The 23,457-nt window shown below is 28.9% G+C and overlaps 1 protein-coding gene across 2 annotated transcripts in view; it reads right to left on the reverse strand.

The window, feature by feature from the left end:
* LOC129958070 (acetyl-CoA carboxylase-like) overlaps nucleotides 1-23,457 on the reverse strand; it is a 112,119-nt gene that overhangs the window by 34,282 nt on the left and 54,380 nt on the right. For both annotated transcript variants that reach the window (XM_056070242.1, XM_056070243.1), the window contains 17 exons: nucleotides 22,591-22,672; nucleotides 22,356-22,454; nucleotides 21,813-21,913; nucleotides 16,188-16,298; nucleotides 15,721-15,930; nucleotides 10,598-10,708; nucleotides 6,557-6,616; nucleotides 6,127-6,452; nucleotides 5,895-6,045; nucleotides 5,180-5,283; nucleotides 3,769-3,850; nucleotides 3,476-3,687; nucleotides 3,253-3,381; nucleotides 3,077-3,167; nucleotides 1,734-1,949; nucleotides 811-930; nucleotides 496-685 (listed from right to left, as the gene is read on the reverse strand). In XM_056070242.1, coding sequence (XP_055926217.1) covers nucleotides 496-685; nucleotides 811-930; nucleotides 1,734-1,949; nucleotides 3,077-3,167; nucleotides 3,253-3,381; nucleotides 3,476-3,687; nucleotides 3,769-3,850; nucleotides 5,180-5,283; nucleotides 5,895-6,045; nucleotides 6,127-6,452; nucleotides 6,557-6,616; nucleotides 10,598-10,708; nucleotides 15,721-15,930; nucleotides 16,188-16,298; nucleotides 21,813-21,913; nucleotides 22,356-22,454; nucleotides 22,591-22,672 — 2,395 coding nt within the window. The remainder of the gene's footprint in view (nucleotides 1-495; nucleotides 686-810; nucleotides 931-1,733; nucleotides 1,950-3,076; nucleotides 3,168-3,252; nucleotides 3,382-3,475; nucleotides 3,688-3,768; nucleotides 3,851-5,179; nucleotides 5,284-5,894; nucleotides 6,046-6,126; nucleotides 6,453-6,556; nucleotides 6,617-10,597; nucleotides 10,709-15,720; nucleotides 15,931-16,187; nucleotides 16,299-21,812; nucleotides 21,914-22,355; nucleotides 22,455-22,590; nucleotides 22,673-23,457) is intronic.

Raw genomic sequence — 23,457 nt, forward strand, 5'->3', positions numbered from 1 at the left:
AAAAAAAAAAAGGATAAAACTGTGCTTGGTTAAAATTCTTATTAAATTATTCCCACTTATTTCATGAAAAACTTTCCTAGTAACAAATTAAATTGAGAAACAGTGGAAAAGTGAAAACACATTTTGCAATACAAAATTACACTTGCAAGAAATTTTTATTAAATTACATTCATTTAAAATATAAAATTAATTCCAATATACCTTCAAATGCCATATCTCTAAATTATTTTTACTTTGATGGTTTCTATTTCAGATATATATTTGGATGAAAAAAATAATAATTGCATCATAAAAAAATTAATTTAATAAAAACAGCATGAAACTTTTTAGAATATATCATTTTACTGTATTCAATTATAATCTTCAAGGACCAGATTAACGAAAATTATTCAAAACAACAAACAGTTAAAAGCTGAAGTCTTTTCAATTTTTAACAGTTTCAATAAGCCATGTTAAGAAGATATTATTTTGTAATGTATTAAAGTTACAACTTACCATTTTGAAATTCTGTTTCAACAGATAAGTATTGTTTGAGAAGATCTTGCACAACTGCTTTCATTCGACCACGTATGCCGTTTCTGTAACGTTGAACTAATTGCACAATGCCTTGAGTAGTCATAAAAAACACATCACGATCAGATCTTTTCTGTAAGGTAGCAGCATAGCTGTCGATAACACTAGCAATCTGAAAGAGAGAGAAAGAGAGAAAAAAAAACTAATATATGATCAATTTATTTAAAACGTTTCTAGCAAAACATTAGAAGTATTCAGGGGGAAAAAATACTTTTCCTCATAATTCAACTTTCTCACCTGCTGACTAGGAAATTGTGCTAAAACTGATGTTATATTGCTAGAGTACATGGCCATTAACTTCTTTATATGCTTTTCAACATTAGGTGGAATCCTTCCAGATATTGAAGATATAATTTCCTAAAATAATATAATTTAAAATTAGAAGGAAAACGAAGTAAATAGCAAATAAATAATTTCTGTGAAATAATTTTTATTACAAAATAATTTTATTACAATGAATTATTTCAATGTTTAAAAGAATTCAACAAAGAAAATATATATAATAAAGGTCGAAAAAATTTATTTTTATCATGCATTCTGTGAAAAATTAAAAATATGCTTAAATATATTTTTTTGGTTTTGATTTAGCAAACATTCATCATCTCAAGAGCAAAGTGTGCATGTACAGCTAATAATGTGAAAATAAGTATTAGGTAATTTTCAAAATATAAAAGTAAAAAATAGTTTTAATTAAAAAATGATGGAAGGCAAGACAAAAATCATAAAAGTGAGTGACAATGAAAGCAATGAAAAAAAAAAATATTGACAGCTGGTGATAAATGAAATCTCATAATTAAAATTCTAAACAACCATTCTTCATATAATTTTTAATGAAACTACAATTTGTTTATTTTAAAGTATTTTTATCAGCACCTCACACTTCTTTTGTTCCGCCCCATTTGATTATTAAAAAAATTTCATTTTCTAATACATAAATACGACAAGAATTAATAATATTAAAAATCTTTCATATAAAAAAAACGTCATTCATTAATTCAATAATTCCTAAAATTTAGGTTTTTTTTTTTTTTCCATCTAACAACTTGATTTTCAAACTAAGTTGAATAAGACAAACACAATAAAATAAAATGTTGAACAGAACTGCATTAAAAATCAAAAATACATAATACTAATAGCAGGAATGTTTTAAAAATACAAACTTGAAGCTCAAGTAAAGGTAGGCTGGGATCTCTTAATGTGCGCATAAATGTGTCAACAGCTTGTGTCATTTTGGGACTAAAATAAGGATCAGGAAGGGCGTAACCAGCAAGAATATATTCCAGCTCCTGTCTTGCATTTTGGAATATCTGATTCAATTTATCACCATGCCAGCTGGAGAAATCATCATTTGGGAAAACGCCAGTAAATAACTGCGCCTATAGGAGGAAAAAGACGATAAGACCGACATCCTGCATAAAATACAAGCCAAAAAGGGGGAAAAAATTATACCACCTTATTAATTCGTCTATTTCATAACGTGTATTAGAATCCAAATCAGGAAGTTTTTCTTTTAAGATCACAATTTTAATTTATAAAACAGCACTTAAAGGCTGAACATTTCAATTTTCAGTTAAAGGTAAAATAAATCTCTTACATATACATTTTTAAGCGCTAAATGGGGGAAAAAACTGGATTGAATCTAAAAATAAAAACAAATATGAAACATTGCATTCTTCAAATAAAATTTAGAAAAAGATTCCACACACAGAAAATAAAAGAATAGCGATTAAGCTAAATTACATTCTTTTAGTTTTAATCTTTTATATTTGTTACTGCTAGGAGTTCAAATGTCTATTATGCAATTACTACATGAATGATAATACTTTCTAAACTCTGCGCATTTTAACTATACATAAATTAGATTCGAAAAGGTTTTGAAAAATACAATATTGGTCAGTTTGCTATTCAGACACACTCAGAATCGAATTTCATAACTAAATGAAGGAGGAAGGGCATACAAATTCATTTAAATTTCATCACGAAAATTATGACCAAAATAATAAAAGAGTAATAAAAAAATTCAGTAAAGGAAAGACCATTTAATGCAAAAGAACCATATTTAACCACAATCGAATACATGCATTTAAAAACGAGAAACCTTTACAGAAACCAATATTCGTAATTGTCTGCCAAGATATAATTTTCCTAATCATTGGATGAAATGCGTTTTCAGATGCGTTTAGCGAAATAAAAAGAACAAAACATAAAAATGGATAATCACCACACTATCACAAGTTGATATAATCAAATTCGAGAGCAAAATTTTTTCCTACTTTTACTATTCTATAAAGTTAAGAAATGATACTGTAAAGAGCATGCATCTTTCTAAGGGAACGATATAATCAGATAAATGTTTTGTCAGTATTTAAACTTCGTTTTAAAAGATCGTGTATTTAAATAATTCATCCATTCTCTAAACTCAACTCTTTACCAAGTATTTAAATAAATAATAATAAATGAAAGGCATATTTCGAAATAAAAATTAAAATAGAAACAAACTCACCTTTTTCATTTGAGAAGGATCATCCAATTCCAATCGAGCTAATATAGTTCCAGCTTCTAAAACCGCACCAGGACGCTTCACAAAATGAATACTGAAACGAACAAAGTTATCACAGATCAATGGTCCATAAGTGACTGAAATGTATATATGAAATTATATATTTCAAAATTATTTACCAGCCACTTTCGTTAATTGTGAGAGTCATAACCATTTTCATTACTTCAATTTCAGCATACGGTTGAGAAGGATAAACATGAGCACCGTCTTCAACAAGAAACTGGATTAATTTTCCGGTTGAAGGAGATCTGTGTAAATTATAAAAATTACATATCGATATGATACATCTGTAAATTCAAAATATAGGGGGGGGGGGGGAGTAAAAGTAAAGTATACAGCTACCTTAAAATTGTTGGATCATTTTCTTTTTCAAACATACACGTTTGATTTCCAATTACAACTCTATAATGATCGATTTCTTCTTTCACATAAGTGGTATAACTTGCTCCATCCACTGACAAAAGTAAACCTCCATCACTTAATCTATGAGCCTCTATTTCCTTGTATGAACTATTAAGAGCCAAAAAGTACCGATTTGGACCAGATTTGGTAACCTACAACATAAAGATTATTTTAAAAACTTCTCTGTAAAATTTAAAATAAGAAATCGTTTAATAAAAAGAAAAATTAATTACCTGGACTTTATATTTTATGCCATCATAAATAAGTTCAACATCCACTGTGTTGTTCAAGATATTAGCAGGTAGTATTTGACCCCTAGAATAACACATAATTGCTGTATGAAGATGAATTCCATTAATAATAATCCAATTATAAAAATGTACAAAACTGGAAACAAAACATTTCACCAGAGAATGAACTTCAAACTGGAAGAATTAAGTATTTTACTTCTGTTTTAAAACCTGTAACACACCATACCATTCTTCTAGTAATTGTAATAAAAAAGTAAAATAAAACTCAAATTATAAATTTCATTAATAAATACAAAATAAAAAAATAAAATAACTTAGAAACAACAACAACGCCAATCTAGGCTAACTCATGCAATATTAAATATTTCACCATAACAGTGATTTTTAGGTTTGAATGCACAAATATCAATGCTTATTTTCATTTTGAGCAACAATTATAATAAACAGAGAATAGAAATAAGACAGTAACGGAGAGATGAAATAAATGGAATTTTTTAATAACATAACATAATTAACAATTTGTAATGTTATGAAAAAAAATAGGAATATAAGATGGTACAAGTTTAGTTTTTATAAACAGAGACCGTATGATTACATGTCATTTCACATAATTGAAAAACCTTTCATGGGAAAAATATTGTTTAAAACTTTTATGAGGATCAAGACTAATATATTTTAAGTTAAAAAAAAAGATGAAAACGAAACTCAAATATTACCGTACACGTAAATAAAATCAATGATCTATTTTATTTATGAAATCAATATCTAATTTTGAAACTAAACAGACTATAGGAGAATAGTTATTATATGACTAAGACATAGGGAAAAAAAATGTAAAAAAGAATTTAATTCATACATCAATGAGCTCACTTTTCAGAATTAACATAAAACATTCTAGAAAGCAGGTTAATTTTTCAATTGGGATTTCTTTCCAGCTTGATATTTTCAAAATTTTGATGCAAAGATAAAGAGCTAAATGAAACAAACTGTTAAATCTTTTTAAAAAATTACATCTTTTCACTGAAAATAGATAACAAAAGTTATAATAATACATATGTTGCAACTGAAAATTTCCAATAATATACTCAATCATATTACGTTTAAAAACTTTACAATACCCTTCTGCTAATATTATAGCTTATCATAACATATTTCTATACAGAAGTACAATTTTAGAAAATGTGTCATTGAAAAATATTTGTAAAAAAGAAATGAAAAATTGAAAATTAGACTACAAATTTATAATTATACTTCCTACTGAAAAAATGCATTGACATAGGTGAGAATTTATTTGATCTCTATGTAAACCAGGCAGTATAAAAGAACTACTTATACCAAAATCAACAACGATTATTTTGTGGTAAAATCAATTTTTAAAAATAAAAATGTTTACTTCTCCAGAGATGTCTGGAAATTATGGAAATTATCCAGAATCTTTCGGTCGGCAACATGGAGAGATCCACAAATCACAGCAAGAAAAGTATCTGGCTTCTCCGCCTAAAAATAAACACAAAAGCAGACGTTTAGTAAAGAATCGCAAAAATAAATATTAAGCTCCGTTCTGGCAGCCTGTGCGCTGTCAGATGGCAGATTTACGACCATATCCGTACAGACAACGGGTCATCGGAACGGTGCTTTAAACTTATCGATTATCTACATGAAACACCTAATTGCATAATGAAATCATCTATTTATATCTGGACAGAAATAACACTATAAAAAAAGTAAAATAAAAAAAAGTATATTTACAAAAGTTAAAAAAGAACATAATGCACTGCCATTTTTATTAATGCTAGTATAATTTTCGAAATATAAAGCATTTGGTAAAAATATTTGTATAATTATTTCGAAATAAGAAGCACTTTGCAGCACACTACATTATTTAGTTTCTACTATAATGAACTAGTTAATTTAAATTATAAATCTAATCAAAGTTCTCATCTTTTGAAAATAAATATTTATAGAAGAATGCAATAAGAAAATTTTAATAACAAGAAAATAAGCTTGAAACCTACAAAAAAAAAAAAAAAAAAAAAAAAAAAAAAATCTTAGAATTATATAAGGCAAGTATTTCTTGTAAGGAAAAATTGTATTCTTAATGAAGTTACCTTCACTTTTTCAGAAATTAAATGATCAAGCCAAATGGTGTTGATGTTATTTCGCTGGAAGTCCTCCGTTTCCAAAAGTGTTATCAGATATTCAACAGTTGTTCTGAAATCACCTCTAATAGATAATTCTTTCAGTGCAACAACCAGGTTTCTATTTTGAAAATAATATATATATCAAATCAGTTCTTAAAACTAAAATAATTGTCAGAAAAAAAATTCAGAGAGCACTTACTCTCGAGCTTCTTCTCGATTTTCACCCCACGAAAAGCAATGACCAAACTGAGAATCTGCAAATTCATGTAAACCACCCGATGCTGTAACACTAAAATAACCCCATACATTCTTATTACTTCTAAAATTCAATTCCTGGACAGTTCCAGCACTAGGTTTGAATCCTTCATCAGGATTTTCACTAGTGATTCTTGCAGCAATTACATGACCCCAAGGACGAGGCTTGTGCGAAGGATTATCAAAGTCTATCATTGTATCACTCCAAGGATTTTCCTTGTACAGAGTTCTAATATCTTTTATACGATATAAAGGTATTCCCATGGCAATCTAGAAATATTATTGTAATTAACATACTTTTGTAATTTTAAATATTAATTTTAAAAAAATAATCTTACACAGGGATTTCCGATTAAAAAAAAAGAAGAAAATACCTGCAGCTGACAAGCAGGAAGATTTACATCGGCAACCATTTCTGTGCATGGATGTTCAACCTGAAACAGTGACGCAAAACATGACACAAATATAAATCGAAAGTTCTAAAATTATTATTCATAATATCAAATTTTGAATGATTATTAAATAATATTTTTGTAAAGCTAAATATATCTAAAATGTCTTAATGGAAGTTTTATGGGCTAAAAGATGTCTATGTATGCAATACAATTTACTAAACTTTCACCATAACTTGAAGCATGCAAAGAAAAGAAAAGAAAAGAAAGAAGGTTTTACAGGATTCCCATTCTTATTGAAGGGAGGAAAAATTCAAACATTTTCAAAGATAGTTCTTGTTTAAAAAATCTAAAGACCATGAAACTGTATGCTTTAAACATAATAATACAAATGATGAATTTAAACACAATATTTTCACTATTAACACTCAAATACACCATTACTTTTTCTACATCTAGATGCTTATGGAAAGAGCACTATAGACACTTGATGTTTATGAGAAAAGCATTAAGGACACCTGTAATGCTTAAATTGTAGTTAAGCTAAAACTTGCAGTTCAAAGTGTGTTTTGAGATCAGAATGCAAGCGCATACTATTAGATGCGATACTATGTAGTAGTATTCTAGTAGATAACTAGGTGCGAGGCTACTATTACTAGATGCTCACATCTCAAACACATTCACAATTTCGTTGATGCAAAATGAATATTAAAAAATATTAATCCCGAAAGATTACCTAAGCTTTGTTTTGACTTGTGCTTGACAGAATGAAGGGAGAAAATATAAAATACAAATACAAACATTTGCTTATGTTTAAATAAATAAACCGGAAGCAATGTATCATGTAAATATTTTAAATTTGCATTTTAAGTTATTCTATTAAAGCCTAAATCCCTGAAACTATTTGATTTGCTATGCATTTAAAATCTCCATTTTTCTTTTAAATCAGTCAGTTCATGCTTTTGCAGAGTGATAACTCTCTCGTCAATTTTTACCTTTTTTTTTAAATTTTTTAATCACTTAGTTTATCTATAATGCATTTTATTTTCTCTTCATCATTTTTAAATAGTCATCATTGCTCGTTGCTTTGTCATGTTTCCATTCGAACATACTTAAAGTAGACATTTTCTGCATATAAATTCTTTCATGATTTGGAAATTCCCTATAAGATCGCATTTTTCCAATATGCAATATATATTTCCTCCACAAAGCAAATGTTCGATATGCAACTTTCTGCAAACGTTTCGCAACATATTTCTGCATCAAGGTTTCCAAACTCAACATTTTTATTTAAGAAAAATCCTCTTCCAGTTATGATCTGTCTATAGAATATATCATCAGAATCTTCATTATCTCTTACAGTTTCTGATAAGACTTTTGATTATTTATATATTTTGCGAAAACTTATCAAATTGATTCGTGGATATTTCAAACTCCTTAAATCCTATTGAATTACAAGCCATATCATTAAAAATTTTATTAAAATAAAATAAAATAAAATAAAATAGCATTTATTATTATTAATATTGCAATCCTAACTCATAAGAAGAGAAAGACAGGCTTTCATCTTTTAATAGTAGAGTATATTTTGACATTCTTCTCAGATCTAAACAATCCATATTCCTGGTAAGTACATAGTTGACAGGTGATATATTCAAAATTTTTATGAATGAAAATGTATAAAATTCCAACAGTTCTGTTTGAAATTTCTCAGCTTCTTCCGAATAGTAAACCTAGCCTTTCTTAACATTCTGCCTCTTAAAGAGTTCCATATTAACTTTGCTAATATCGGCATACGAATCTTTGTTTGAAAAATCAAACTTTGAAATTCTATTTAAATTTGATAGTTATGAAGTATTTTATTTTTCATACCACTGGAAAATTTTTAGCAAAAAGGAAGTACCTTTTTCATATCCTGTGCTAATAATAACAAAAGTAGTCATCCTCAATATTATAATGTAAAATATGGTTGATTAATTTTCTTCAATGATTAAAAAAATCCTCAGACTGTCATGTTAAAGGGATCTTTGCAATATTATATATCATTTAAACTTTTGCGTTGGAAACTTGCGCTATTCCAACATTCTCAAGACATAACATCAAGTCGTTCTACATTTCGATTGCTCGTTAAGCCACAGTTGCATTCTCCAAACACCTAGTTCTGCAAAAATTTCAAGGAAGTTATTCTCTCTGAAATTTTTAGGTAATTTATTTTCAGTCGAGATAGATAAAGTATCTTTGGTTGGGGATGGCCCATGAAAGCTGAAACCACATATCTAATTTCAACTATCTTGTTTTTGTTTTGTTTTTTTCTATTCCAAAACCGAATGAGTTGCTTGCTTTATTTACAAAGATTCGTTAAATGCTTCGTCAAATATCAGACTATGAAAAAAATTAACAGACAAACCTCATTGATTAAATAATTTCACTCACTAATGCACAGAGCAATGCTAAATAAATTTAGGCAACAATATTTTGTGATCCACATAAAAAACTTTTAGCAATTTTGTAATCAGGGAACGTTTTGCAGAGTAGGTTTGAAATATCCTAGCAAAAGTTATCTGAATAATAAACTTTGAATAAAAACTCCAAACACTTCAAAGAAAATTTCAGTTCTGCATCTTTGTAGTGCGAAAACACAAACTGTTTAATAGTATTATCGTCGTTGCTACGTCTACTGAAGATCTGTCGGCAGTTTTGATGATTACCTCCAAACTACACAAAAAGAAAAGATTGATGAATAGACAACATTCCAATATCAACTTTCTTTTTCTGTCAGTGGAATTCTCAAAACAAAACCAAGTCCTAAACTGACGTTCATTTCGCTCCCACAATATGATGGATGTACATTTCCCCATTTTTTAATGACCCAACAAAAAATCAAGTATTTTTCTGGAATTTCAAGTGCAAAATAAAATTCAAGACTGTTATCAGGACCATGGGCACCCTATTTCAAACTGTTTCTCGATCTAAGAATATGTAATGAAAAAAAAAAGGAGAGCATCTAGAAATTATTCACAGGGGCATTAAGAAAATTATACCCTTAAGAATAGAGAATTAATTGCAACTGTCAGATGAATTTCAGTGAAGGCCAATATGTATCCACATATCTCAGAAGCACCTTAAGTCTAAGCACCCCAAATCGCTTTTAAGATTTAAGAATAATATCTGGTTTATTGTGATGAGAAGAAAAGTGTAAAATGGATGGTATTTTCTTTACATTTACAAGAAGAACATGATATAAAATATACTTGATTATAACAAATAACTTTATAACATTTGCATCACATAATGATGAAAAAAAGACAGGCTAGATTGTAGAAAAAATTATTACATTGAAAATTTAATTTATATAACATGAATATAAATGAAAACAAAACAAAACAAAAAAAAATTCTAAGAGCAATTAAATAATGTGTGTAAGAAAAGACTTTAAAAAACGATTTCTTTTTATCATTTAAAATATATTACATGGGAATGTTTGGAATGAATAGAATTAGTTTTAGATTCAGGAATCATCACCTATTTATCACACAATTACTGGATGAATTTTGAAACATAGATAAACAATACTTGATACTCAGGGGTCAGCAATAATCAATCTTTAATCTTTCTGCACACAACCCTGTTTGGGCTAAAAATTTCCATAGCCCATTTTAGACTAAGAATCTTTTTATACGCTCAAAGAACGTAAATAAAAGAAAATAAATAAAGCAAATGTTATAAAATAAATAAAATCGTTGCTGATGAATAAAAATAAATTTAACAGTTACTAAGTAAAATTTAGTTTGACTTTTGAAATCACTATGCAATATTTTTGCTTCTTGATACAGAAGAATTTGAAAGAAAAGCAATTTACTAACTTTTCGGGGACATTAAAATTTTTTTGATCAATTCCAAGCAGGATTACAATTTTTAATACAATGAGTGGCGGTGCATTTCAAAAAATCGGCTTTTCAACATTAAAAAAAGATTTAAATAATCACATTTTGTATTCTCATGCTAACTGATATTTTTACTCACCTGAAGTCGAGGATTTAATTCCAAGAAATAAAAATTTCCATCATCTTCATACAAATATTCTACAGTTCCTGTGCTAACATAACCAACCATTTTCGCTAAGCGAACAGCTGCCTATAATTTTTGAAGGGCAAAGTTAAATAACATTTATATGCAATCACTGTAAATAGAGTTAAAAAATATTTAACTTAGAATATCGACATAATGCAAATAAATTTTTTAATTAAATGTTTTAATTTGCAAAATATAAATTAAATGAAGAATGAAACCAGCCGAAACATTTTCTTCTCCAGTGGATCTCTTAAAGTGGAAGCTAAACTATTAAGCAAGCAAAAAGAAAAACGTCGAGTTTGAAGTTGGGGAAAAAAAGAAAGGAAATAGATGAATATTAACAGAGCCTTAGTTTATTTTTTTCTATACAGTTTACATTAATACAGGCAAAAGAAGATGTAAAATAAAGATGATAAAAAATTATTATGCTTGCAAAAATTCATCAGGAAAAACTAAAAATCCAAATTAAAACAATAGTAATTTGTAAATACATAATGAAAAACAATATCTAACTTAATATGCAGGTGCATTTATTCATTTGATGATTCGTCATACAGTTTATTTCTTTAACGTTAGAAGAAGTAATTTCCAATACTGAGGAGTTTTATTAGATCACCATTAAAACAATTACATAAAAAATGAAACACAAGACAAATATATAATTTCTGAATTTCTAAGTAATGAGCAAACAGTTAAATCTGATATATATATAAATTTATAAGATTCATATAAAAAAGTGTTTCATTATTTAAATATTAAGAAACATCAGATTGCTTCAGATCTTGAATGTATTAAAATTAACATGATTTTATTACAACGTCGCTAATTTAGAAATGAAATTCTAAAAAATATTATAAGAAGAAATTGATTTCATTATTACTTTTTATGTAGTTAAAACAGCATGCGTTAGGGAAGTAATTTTCAAACTTTTTAGATTCCTGGCACCCTTGGACCCATCTCTAAAATTATTAAATCGGCACTGTTAGAGCATCATGCGACACGCCTTTAAGTACATTCGGTAAATATTTTAACACAAGTGTGGAGCGATATGGAGAGAAATTCGTGTTTGATATGTAGTGCGATTGCAACTATTCCTGACACTGCAGCTTTGTTGAAGCCCAATAGCGACTTTGCTTTATTTAGGCAATTACGTGTATACAAACACCACCTAAGTTCATTCTCGTTCGTGTAATTATTAATTGGTTCCTATATTTTTTTCCCCAGTAATTCATCCCGACAATATTTATATAGTAATATATCTTGAACTATAGAATTCCAATCATAGTGAACCAAGGCTATCAAAATAACTTAACAATTTCCTCAAATTGAATGGGAAAAATGAAAAGTGAAATCGATACACTAATTCTGTATAACAAAATTACTCCATTGTCTCAGTTCGTCGCGTAATTACTACATTATTACACAGTGGCAAGTTATTAAAATTACTACACAGTGGCAAGTTATCAGCTTCCCTTAGAAATCTCTCACCAAATTTGCAGGTTATAACCTCTTTAATGTAAGCTTTATCAACTATTCATCAATCGTACAAACCTCAACTCTTTAGCAAAACAATAATTAATTCGAAATGAAAACTTTAAGTAAAGTTTATTAGAAATTATTTAGATTATTAGTATTTAGAAAAGTTTTTTCTTCTTTTTTTTTTTTCCTTCTATGGAGTTTGTCTTGTCGTCGTTTGAAATATTTACTGTTATTTCTTATTGTTCTATTGCTAAGAACAGGATGATACGACTCCATATACCTTTACAATTTAGAAAAATTTAGGCTGTGGTTGACAATTTTTTCACGAACACACAATCTACTGGGTTCATCTTCATTACTGACCAATGTGAAACCAAATGCCAAATAACTACAGTCATACTCGTCAGGCAGAAAAACATTCTGTTTTGGAAACTGAAGACATTTTATGTGAATTAACAAATGTTAGAGTTCGGTGCCCCAATTCAGAATAATTATTTATTGTTGAGGCTGTTCTGTTAATGTTATTTCTTATTGCTCTCTTTCCAGCATTTAGCCAATAGTACATTTTAAATTAAAGGAAGAAAAAAATTGAGAACGTATATTGCAGAGCTAAGCTGAGGGCAAATTTTCTACATTGTAGTCTTGTTCACAGAAAATGTTCTCTCTTTTCTCTATATTTATGGGTATATTTATATCAATCTTTGATTTCTAGTGTTCGTAGAGCGATTTTTCTTTTTTTATTTCTAGTATTGAAAAGACACTGCTTTTATACACTTGCAACACTTCAGAGCTTTGCAGAACCCAGATTGAAGATCACTGTATTAGGGAAATGTTTATTCTGGAATACAAATAATTTTTTCTATTTTTTTTTAATTGACAATAAATTTAGAAATTATTGAATGTTAGAAAAAAAAAATTTTTTTTTCCTCGACAGAGAAAAAAATAAGGAATTAAACACTACTTCTTAATAGAATTTTGAGGTCCTATACCTAATTTAAATTCAATACTTTACAAGTATTTCACATAATATGATTACCCTAATTTTCTCATTATTTTGAAAAGTCTATTTATCCATGTAAATAAAATTACATTTGGAGATTTCCCTTCATTTTATCAATCAATACTGCTTTTTAATTTAGTGAATTTACTAAATAGAAGGCATCAGATAGACTAGAAAATAATTTTTGCAATTACACTTCAAATAACTCACAGATTGTTTGAACCCTACCAATTAACATACAAAGTAGTTCAAAGGAATTTTTTGAAAAATAAAGTAATTCTAATTAAAGTAGATATATCCAGTTAGAAAATTATCTAGTTTTCTTAAATATGTATAGCAAGATTTTAATTTTTATATTTTGGCATGAAAAACAGTAGGAAACGAAACTTTATACAGGGTTGCCAGTGAAAACTGGACAAAAAAATTCCCTGTGTATATGCAACATAAGAGGAAATGCCCGAAGAGCACCCATGTGCTATTAATAATGGAATAATATTCCATAGTTTTAATTAGTGGAAAAATCAAGGTTTTTCAATAAATGTGGATTTAAACAAGATGTAATTTTTAAAACAGTAAAATCTCTGGACATGTTCAAATTCTTTTTATAGTATTCTTCCCAAATATAGAACACTGCTAAAAAGTCCCCCCCCCCTACAGTTTCAGAAGCTTCACTAGAAATCAAGTAACTTGCAGTCATTATTCAAATATCGATATTTTTTTCTCAGCCTTACATTTTTAGGATCATCAAGCTCTATCAAAAATAAGTGTCTAATGTTTTTGCTTCTTCGATTATGCTTCTTTTGACAATGTTTTTCATTAACTAATTTTTAAAAAATGAAAAGATTACCATCTAAAAGCATCATTGATTCAGATCTCTGAAGAATATAAGCAATATAAGAGAAGCATAATTAATTTACCCTGACAAGAATTTATAACATTATTACTCGAGCCAGATCCAGGATTTTTTTTAAAAAAAATGAAATCTATGTATTTCTTTATATTGTCAAAATCCTTCAGAGTATTTTTGCAAACATTGACATATTCTACACAGTGAAAAGAACAAAAATTCAACAAAAATTCAGCGTCACGTCTAGCCGAACTATCTTTAAATATTTCATATATTGCTCTTAGAATAACTTCCCATTCCGTAGATTTACGTTCACACTGAAACGCTCAACGAATTATGTGTACCTATTATGTGTAGTCATTTTTGCACGAAAATTCTTTGACAGTTTAAAAAAATTTTTATTTACATTTGGTCCTTCTTTGTAAAAGCATGTCCAAACTTGACATAACTTCTTTAAAATTCCCAAATAATTCTTGAGCAGTGGTATGCCTTAAATATATTAAATTTCACTAACTTGTGGAGACTACTGGTAGATTCACACCTTCATCTTATAATAAGATCCATTTCCTATTTTTGTGAAATCCGGTTCAACGCTTCATCCAAGCATATTAAAAACAGTTTCTAATGTTTAAAGATTTCTTACAAGATTGTTGAAAAAAACGAAGCTAATCTATAACAAATATTGTACAACATTTTTTTGTGACATAAAGTACATATTTTTAGCTATTTCACTATCAGGGTCCATATGTGAAAATATTTTCGATATATCATTGAATGCATTAAAGGAAGAATGTGATGCAACAAGTTTTAATGCTCATAAAAGTTCAACTTTAAATTGTTGTTCTTGAATAAAAAAATTCGAAATCGGCTTATTTTCGGACATAAAATTTGACGTTTCCAGATTTGGCACATCATATTTTCCATTGTTCTTTTTAGATACGAAGTCCAATATCAATTAAGACTTTTTTTGACTGGCAGCCAATTTTGCATGTTTTCCTCTTTTGACATGATTAGTATGTGTCTGTTTTGCCATATTACTTAAGCTTATTATCTTCTTATAAAGCGAGTACGAAGGAAACAAATTTTGCGAAACTTCTCTAACTCATTAAGCAAAGCCGGGATTCATATTTTTATTTGTCGAATCTGTATTAAATACGAATTTTGAGCAGCTCATTGTACATAAAAAAATTCTCTAATTTGCGCCGAATAAGCTCAAAGTTTTTCAACTAATAAACAAACTATTAAATAAACTCACACGTGAGTGGCAAAACACTACCGCGAAGCTTCCACAAATTGAATATAGCAATTTCCGCCAGAGAAATTTATTCTATTCTCTCACGCAGTTATAGCAGTCTCACGTATCCTCATTTGCTGTAATCCGGGAATCTCATGGAAAGAGAACAACTACTCCTGAGACTTATCTATACAGGAAAAAAAAAAAAAAAAAAAGAGGAACGACTAGAAAAGCAGCGAGTTTCCGCAATTACACAGTTGTCCCATTTTTGGTTCTTTTATTCTTGCAATGTCCAGAGATCAGCATTTTTTAAATTTAAAAAAAAAAAAAGGAAATAAACTTAAAATTCCCTATATTATCCCGTTTTTACGGAAATTTTAAAATTTCCTTATTTTTTTTAGATGATTTGAAAATTCATAGTATTTTCCAGGTGCCATGGCAACCCTGTTTATAATAGAATTTCTTGGAAATTTTAATTGATAAAATTATTGATCACTACAAATTAAAGGATTTACTTTTTCCATTTTTTCAAATACATCAGGTTTGGCAATAACACAAGGTGCTTCTTCAATAATCTTTTGATGCCGCCGCTGAATCGAACAGTCTCTGCCAAACAATGAAATGGCATTACCATAAGAATCAGCAAGTAGTTGAACTTCTAAGTGACGAGCACATGTGGCCATCTTCATAATGAAAACAGGAGATCCTGGTACCTCAGTTTGAACCTAGAAAAAAGCAGAACGTTATGTTAAGGAATACATAAAGGCTTGCTATTTATTCTAATCAATCAATGTATGGCAAATAAATTTTGTGGCATAAAATTCCATATTACGCAAATAAATTTTGTGGCATAAAATTCCATATTACGCAAATAAATTTTGTGGCATAAAATTCCATATTACGCAAATTAATTTATAATAACAAATTTTTATAATTTATAAGGTGTGATAAATAGAATTTCTACTAAAAAAAGTGTATTTACTTGACGAAACTGAGTTGGAAAATCTTCTATACTGACAGCTTTCCGTATTCCCTTTCCGCCACCTCCTTCAGAAGCTTTGATCATAACAGGAAAACCTATCTCTTGTGCAATCTATTGATAAAATGTGCATTAAAATCAGCGGAATAAAATACATATCTAGGACTTTTAAGAGATTAACAGACGGACAACATACAAAGGATGATTAAGATTATTTCTGCAACTGAGAAAACTCAAAAGCTACACATATTAAATTTCGGTCTCTTTTCTTAAAAAACATTTTGTTTAAGAAATATTATATTTTAACAAAGAAATTTCTCTAAATGGTGAAATTTCATTAAATCTTTCTATTGCTATTTAATAAAATAAGAAATTATATAAAGAAATCAGCCCCATATTATACATATTCGAAGGTGTGTAAACTAATTTTATCTTTAAAAAAAATAATAAGCACTCTTAGAGAAAAAAATAAGAACCACCCATACAGAGATTTTTTTATTATTAAAACTAAGAGTCCGATGAAATAAATTAAGTTAGGTATTAACTAAGCAAGTGCCCAATTTTATACAAATAGAAACATAGAACATTATCAGGAATAATACTTAAAATGTTTTTTTTTTATTTATGTTTCGTTTGAAAAATCTTATTGAAAGACTTTCAACGCATATCTTAAATTACTTTACATGCCGGCGTCTTTGCATAGGGGTAGCTCGTCTTCCCTGTGATCTGGGCTTCCCGGGTTCGAATCCCGGTTCAGACATGGCTGTTCTTCATTTGTGTTCTATCTGTGAGGTGTGTGAATGTGCCCCCCCCCCCGTAAAAAGGGGTTGTGCAAGCGAATGTGTGAGTTTCATCTTCATATGAGCTAGAAGTCAGACTTCTGCCCTCGGGTGCTCAGGGGTATTTACCCTCAGAAGCTATTGCACCCCCTTTCTGTGGTAACGCGGACACGACCATCATCATCATCACTTAAATACACAACATATATATATATATATATATGTAAAAATACATAAAAATTTCTGTAAAAAGAAAGAATCCTCCATTCCCCTTTCTAAACAAGTGAAAGGAGATGAAATAAGAATCAAGGAAATGCAAAGGATATATTTTCCCCATTCTATTATGTATTTCCTTAAAGTGAGATAAAACCATACTCTTTGCACTATCCCCCAGATTTATTGAACACTGAAATCTGTTAAATAATAAAAGATCCGCCATCGGAAAGAAAATACAGTCTATAATCGTGCAGATCTAGCGGAGTGATAAATGTTTTTTTTTTTTTTTTTTTTTTTTTTTTTTGTAAGAAGAAAAATATAAGATCCTGTGTGCATATATATACAGGGTGTTGCCGAATTCGACCTACAAATTCAGAGGGGTGATAGTAGGCATCAAGAGGATAAAGAATCACCATACAACATGGGGTCACAAACGTCGTTTAGGGGGTGAAAATTGCAAAAATATAGGTAGTCGGCAAAATTTTGGAAACTGTAAAAAATTAATAAAAAAAAAAATAACAAATGGTGTTTCAACTATGATTTTTTTTTTAAATGAAAGCACATTCTTAAAGGCAATTTTTCATGTAAGTAAATGCTGATTTGGTGAACCAGGGGGTCGTAAATTATTGAAAACGAAAAAGTAGTTTAGAACCCATTCTGCAAATATATTAAAACTTTAAGAGAAACAAAAGCTTGAAAACATAAGGAATTTTATACTCTTTAATTTGATATAAGTCTGTAGTGTGAAAACTGAGAAGGTTTTAAGATATTAAAAAAAACTAAACTGTTTGCCGGGAAACATCGCTGCAACATCGGCACCATTGTTTACAGAAGGTATAGCAAAATTCTATCGAAAAATCTCAGGAGTAATAGTAGGCATCATGGAGATAAGAATTTTCAAAGAAATATAAAGTCGCAAACGACGGTGAAATTTATTTGCTGGAATACAAATACAGCATACATTTACAGCACAGACATTTTAACATAAGAAAGGAGACGATGAGAAACTTTTATAAAAATTGCTCAGCGTTGCGGACACGAAGGTCATTACACAACCGACACCGACGTTTAAAGGGCCACCGGACGCGCTCAAACATACCAGATGTACTTGCGAATTCTCCAGCAGCTACGACGATCCGTTCTACGAGATCATTCAAAGTATCCAAAGATGTCTGATAAACAAGAGATTTCATATGAAACAACAACAGGGGAACATTATTTAGAAACAACATGGAAGATATTTTAAAATGGACATTATTCAAAACTGCAGTCAATTAAAAGGTAGCAATCTTACATAGAACACCTTCTCTAGATTTTCATATCACACGTTTTATTAATGGTGTACAAACATATACATATAAAAATAAATGTTTTTGCATATTATCTTTATTTTATTCTAACTACGATATGAACTAAAATCTAACTTCTTAGTTCACATTTATATTTTCGCCATTCTTTTAGTTAAAAAATTAAATAGTTCTTTTATAAAAATTTTGAATTTCCGTACAAAATTGGGAATATTTCCAAAGCTCTTTGCCTGGAAATCTTTTATTCTATAACACAGTAAAATATGTACGTATGGTGTTAAGAAAATGTATTAATTAGAATTTTCTATAAAACGGTTGGTATAAATACACATGTTTACTAAAATTTAGACAAACATTGATTACAAATTCAAAGTTAATATTTTTTTTTTTTTTTTTTTTTTTGAAATTTTACTGGAATTTATAGTTTTATTCCCATTTGTAATTTAAAATATTTTTGTTTCGATAAAATTTTATAAATTTAAAAAATGTATTCTGAAGGTAATCACATACTTAAGCGAATTTACGGGAACACAACCTAAAGAAAAGAGTATCTTTCAATTTAGTGTTGCATGCTTCGTTTTTGATTTTAGTCTTCCGGCGATTTCTAAGAATGTATGAAGAACATCTTACACGAATTTGTTTATGTTTCGTTTAAAAAATAAGCACTTTCTGCGCCATTCGGCAATAATTTCATTTGAACTCCGCATTTCTTCTGCCTTATGCTGATGTATTCCTGATTTATATTCTGCTGATATTACTCCTTTTCAGGTTTTTTTTTTTTTTTTTTTTTTTTTTTTTGTCTTGATGGCGAGCAGGCATCAGGAGAACACTATTGGGAAACCACTACTCGATTTCAAGATTCTGTTAAACACTTCTTTTCTTGCAATAAATACCAAAGGCTCCCCTTCTCTATCCAGTTCACAATAAATCATGAATCATAATCCCGTTCACTCACAATAAATCGTGAATCTGTGCCACATATTTTAATTTTGTGGCATAGAAAATATTTGCTATAAATTTCCATAAAACATCTGATATAATGTTTGAAGTTTAAAAACATCAATTTAGCCAATGTAGCTTCTCTAGGAAAGCGAAACGAATTTTGTTTTTTAATGAATGAAATGCAATTCTATTTTTTAAATGCATGCATAAACTTGGATAAAGGATAATACAGATTTTGATTACAATAAGGATACACACACTGTTTTATTACGTAAAACCTCACATTAAACGGAATACCTTAATGAAAATTCAAATTTTCATTTTTCATCTCCCCCTCCTCAATTTTTTCGTATTTTAATGCATGATCTGAAATGATTGTGCAAAGTTTTCGACTGGTACCGATAAAAATCCCATAAATGTGCCAAGAGCTATCGTTTTCCCAGTGATATTTTTCCATTATTGTTTTTTGATTTTATAATTGTGATAACTTCGAGCAATTACTTCGAAAATTATTATCCCATGAAACCAATTTTTACATAAAATTATTTGCAGCGACGCCAGTTTCTATGTCTACCTATTTTTTCCTCTCTGGTTTTCACAATTAAAAAATATTTTTAATTATAGCCACGAGAACTTGAAAACAAATTAACATATTTAACATTTTTACTGGATGTAGTAATAGACGTACACGTCAATGAATTCAGTAACTAACTAAATATATAATATTTTTCTCCGAGATAAATTGCACTGCAAATGTAAATAAATAAATTAGTAAAAACAATGCATGACAATGCGCGAGTTAAAAAATATTCGTAAATGTTGTTTCTTTTGGATAGTTCCATACTACATTGTAGAAAATCGAATATATCGTATATGTTGAATAATAGTAGCAAAATAAAAAAAAAATAAAAAATGATTTACGAATTACGATCTTAAATAATGCATGAATTAATCCTTTTTACTTTATCGTATACGACGTATAAAGAAAGTATTATAATTGTCAAAAATTTGAACTCGAGTTTCTAACAAATCCCCACGTTTTAGACCACTTTGAGTTCGAAAAACACATTTTCGGAAAATGTCCGTCTGTCAATCCGTAACAAAAATAACTCATAAACGCTTTGATCTAGATGGATGAAATTTCATATATGGTACTAGTTTACAAATTTTTATTAACTTTTCAGCAAAGTCTATTCAGTGGAAGACTACACGTCCGACTGTTTTAATATAAATTAAAATGTTAACTACAAAACAAAGAGAGCTAGACGGATAAAATTTGTACTCAGATTTACCATCTATTTTTTATCTACTTAATGCCTATTAGCTTTCCTCTTAATTTATATTTTGAATTTGACAACGCTCACTGAGAACATCGATCTGGTGCTGCAGCGATGTTTTCTGGTTTCCATTTTAGTTTTTCTTGAATATCTTAAAACCTCCTCAGTTTTCACACTACAGACTTATATCAAATTAAAGAGTATAAAATTCCTTATATTTGCAAGCTTTTATTTTTCTTAACGTTTTAATATATTTGCAGATAAGGGTTCTAAACTACTTTTTCGTTTTCAATCATTTACGACCTGGTTCATCAAATCGTCATGTTACTTACATGAAAAATAGCCTCTAAGAATGTGTTTTCACATTAAAAATAAATCATAGTTGAAACACCTTTTATTATTTTTTTATTAATTTTTTACAGTTTCCAAAATTTCGCCGATTCCTTATATGTTTGCTATTTTTACCCCCTAAATGTCGGTTGGGACCCCATGTTGTATGGTTATTCTTTATCCTCTTGGTGACTCCTATCACCCTTCTGAATTTGTCGGTCGAATTCGGCAACACCCTGTATGTATATATATATATATATAAAAGCACTTTTAAGGTCCTTATATAAGGACCATAAAAAAAGCGGTTTTTGAGGATTTTAATGATGCTACGCATCCTGTATTCTACCTCTAGACACAAAAACAGTAAAAGAGGAACAATGCTCATCCATTTTATAGCAAAGAACAATGGCAGTACGTCCATTCATTTAAAATGTATATATATAAGTTCAAGATTCACAAAGACATTAAACCGGTAGCATTTATTTTTGATATATTTTATTGCGGACAAATGGTGTAATATTGCTCTAACATATAAAAAATGCTCATTAATATTATTTATAAATGCCATTCACTTCACATATGCCTTTCCAATGATTATAAGAAATTATAAGGGATTTGAAAAGTGCAGACATCGTTGGGATGTTAAAAGAACAAATTCTTGGCTTACCAATTTGCAAATAACATAGTAACTTAATGCGGTTGAAGTAATCACATATATATTACAAAAATTTAGAAAAAAATTCATTTCTGCGCACAAGTAAATGAGATAAAACTTACTTTCATGCCTTCATCTACATCTGATACGCATCCTTTTCTGTACAACTCAGGGCGAATTTTTATTTTGTGACCAAGATTTTCATTCCATTCAGCTTTTAAATCTAAAAATAAAGGTACAAGATAATTAAAAAGTTTAATAATAGGATGTAAACTAATGATGAAAGTATATTTTTTAAATTTTAAAATATATTTTCTGCATTAAATGGTTTTAAAACTGAACCATTAGGCCTTAAACACTTTGATATAAAGACTCAGGAAAAATTAACCATGTTTGAAAGAATTGAGTTATAAATTCTAACTACTCTTCAGTTTTGAATATCAATATTGCATCTACTATTTATATCTCGTTTGGTTATATCTCTGATGAACATGAACACAAAATATGAAGAATAGAGCATACAGCTGAGTTAACTAAAATCAAGAATTTTATTTAAAGAATAAGCATGTCAAGTTTGAAAAAAAAAATATTTTGGGATCAGAATCATTGTATAAAAATAAAATACAAAATCTTATAAATCATTAAAGTTACTTCTTAAAACTCACCAGAACCACTCCATGGCAAAGTTGGTATGCCAGCAGTCTGAGCAACAATAGATGATGCAATTTTATCACCCAATGACCACATAGCTTTCTCTGGTGGACCTAGAGCAAACACATACCCACACACACACACAAAAAAAAAAATCAATCTTCAAATTGCTGCTAATGTGGTAAATAGGGGTAAATTTACAAATGAAACATTCTTTTTATTCAATTAACTATATAAAATGTAATATACCCATAAATGCTATGCCATTTTTATTCAATAATTCTGGCAATTTGGGATTTTCAGAAGCATGGCCCCATCCAGCCCAAACAACCTATAAAAACAAGTAAAAAGGAAAATTAAGATAAAATCAAAACATTGATAGTAAATACACATACTCACTGACGTTCATAAAGGGACAGCAAAGTTTTATAGAGAAAAGTAAGTTGTAATAGTTTAAGTTATTAAAGACATAAATATAAAATACAAATAATCCTAAAGCAAAAATATAATGCAAAAAGTAGATTTATAAAAATACGCAGGAAATACAGGATATAAAAAAAACATACCAGCGTATGGTTTTGAGAAGATAAGCAAAATTATTACAAAAATTCAATTACAATTTCTTTTATGAAACCTTAGCAAGGTATGTTTTCACTTCTCATTTTGATGCATACATAGCATCAAGTGGTACATTCTTAAACAGATTATATAAGAGAATATGGGACTAATTCTATTATTCCATTTTAAACAACAACAGTCTTTTATATCAAGTGGTATTAGACTACATTCTGCTAAGTATCTCCGAAGTGCATCCCATACATATTCTGTTAGATTAAGGAAGAGTGAGTGAGCAAAGCATTTCATTCAATATATGCTATTACTTTCAAGAATATTAAAAATGCATGTTGTGCTATGATATCAGTTATCATCACCCTGATACAATATCCAATAACATCACAAAAATTGTGTACACGAGGCAACATATTTTAATGATTAGTTTTTGTATTTATAATCCCACTTTTCAAGATGTTAAGTTGCACACACCCATTCAACATCATGCTTGATCCTATCTTATCACCACCATTTAAGGAATGCTGCATTTCCACAAATCTTAAG

This window comes from Argiope bruennichi, chromosome X1, assembly GCF_947563725.1.
Source record: "Argiope bruennichi chromosome X1, qqArgBrue1.1, whole genome shotgun sequence".
In the NCBI taxonomy this organism is placed as follows: Eukaryota; Metazoa; Arthropoda; class Arachnida; order Araneae; family Araneidae; genus Argiope; species Argiope bruennichi.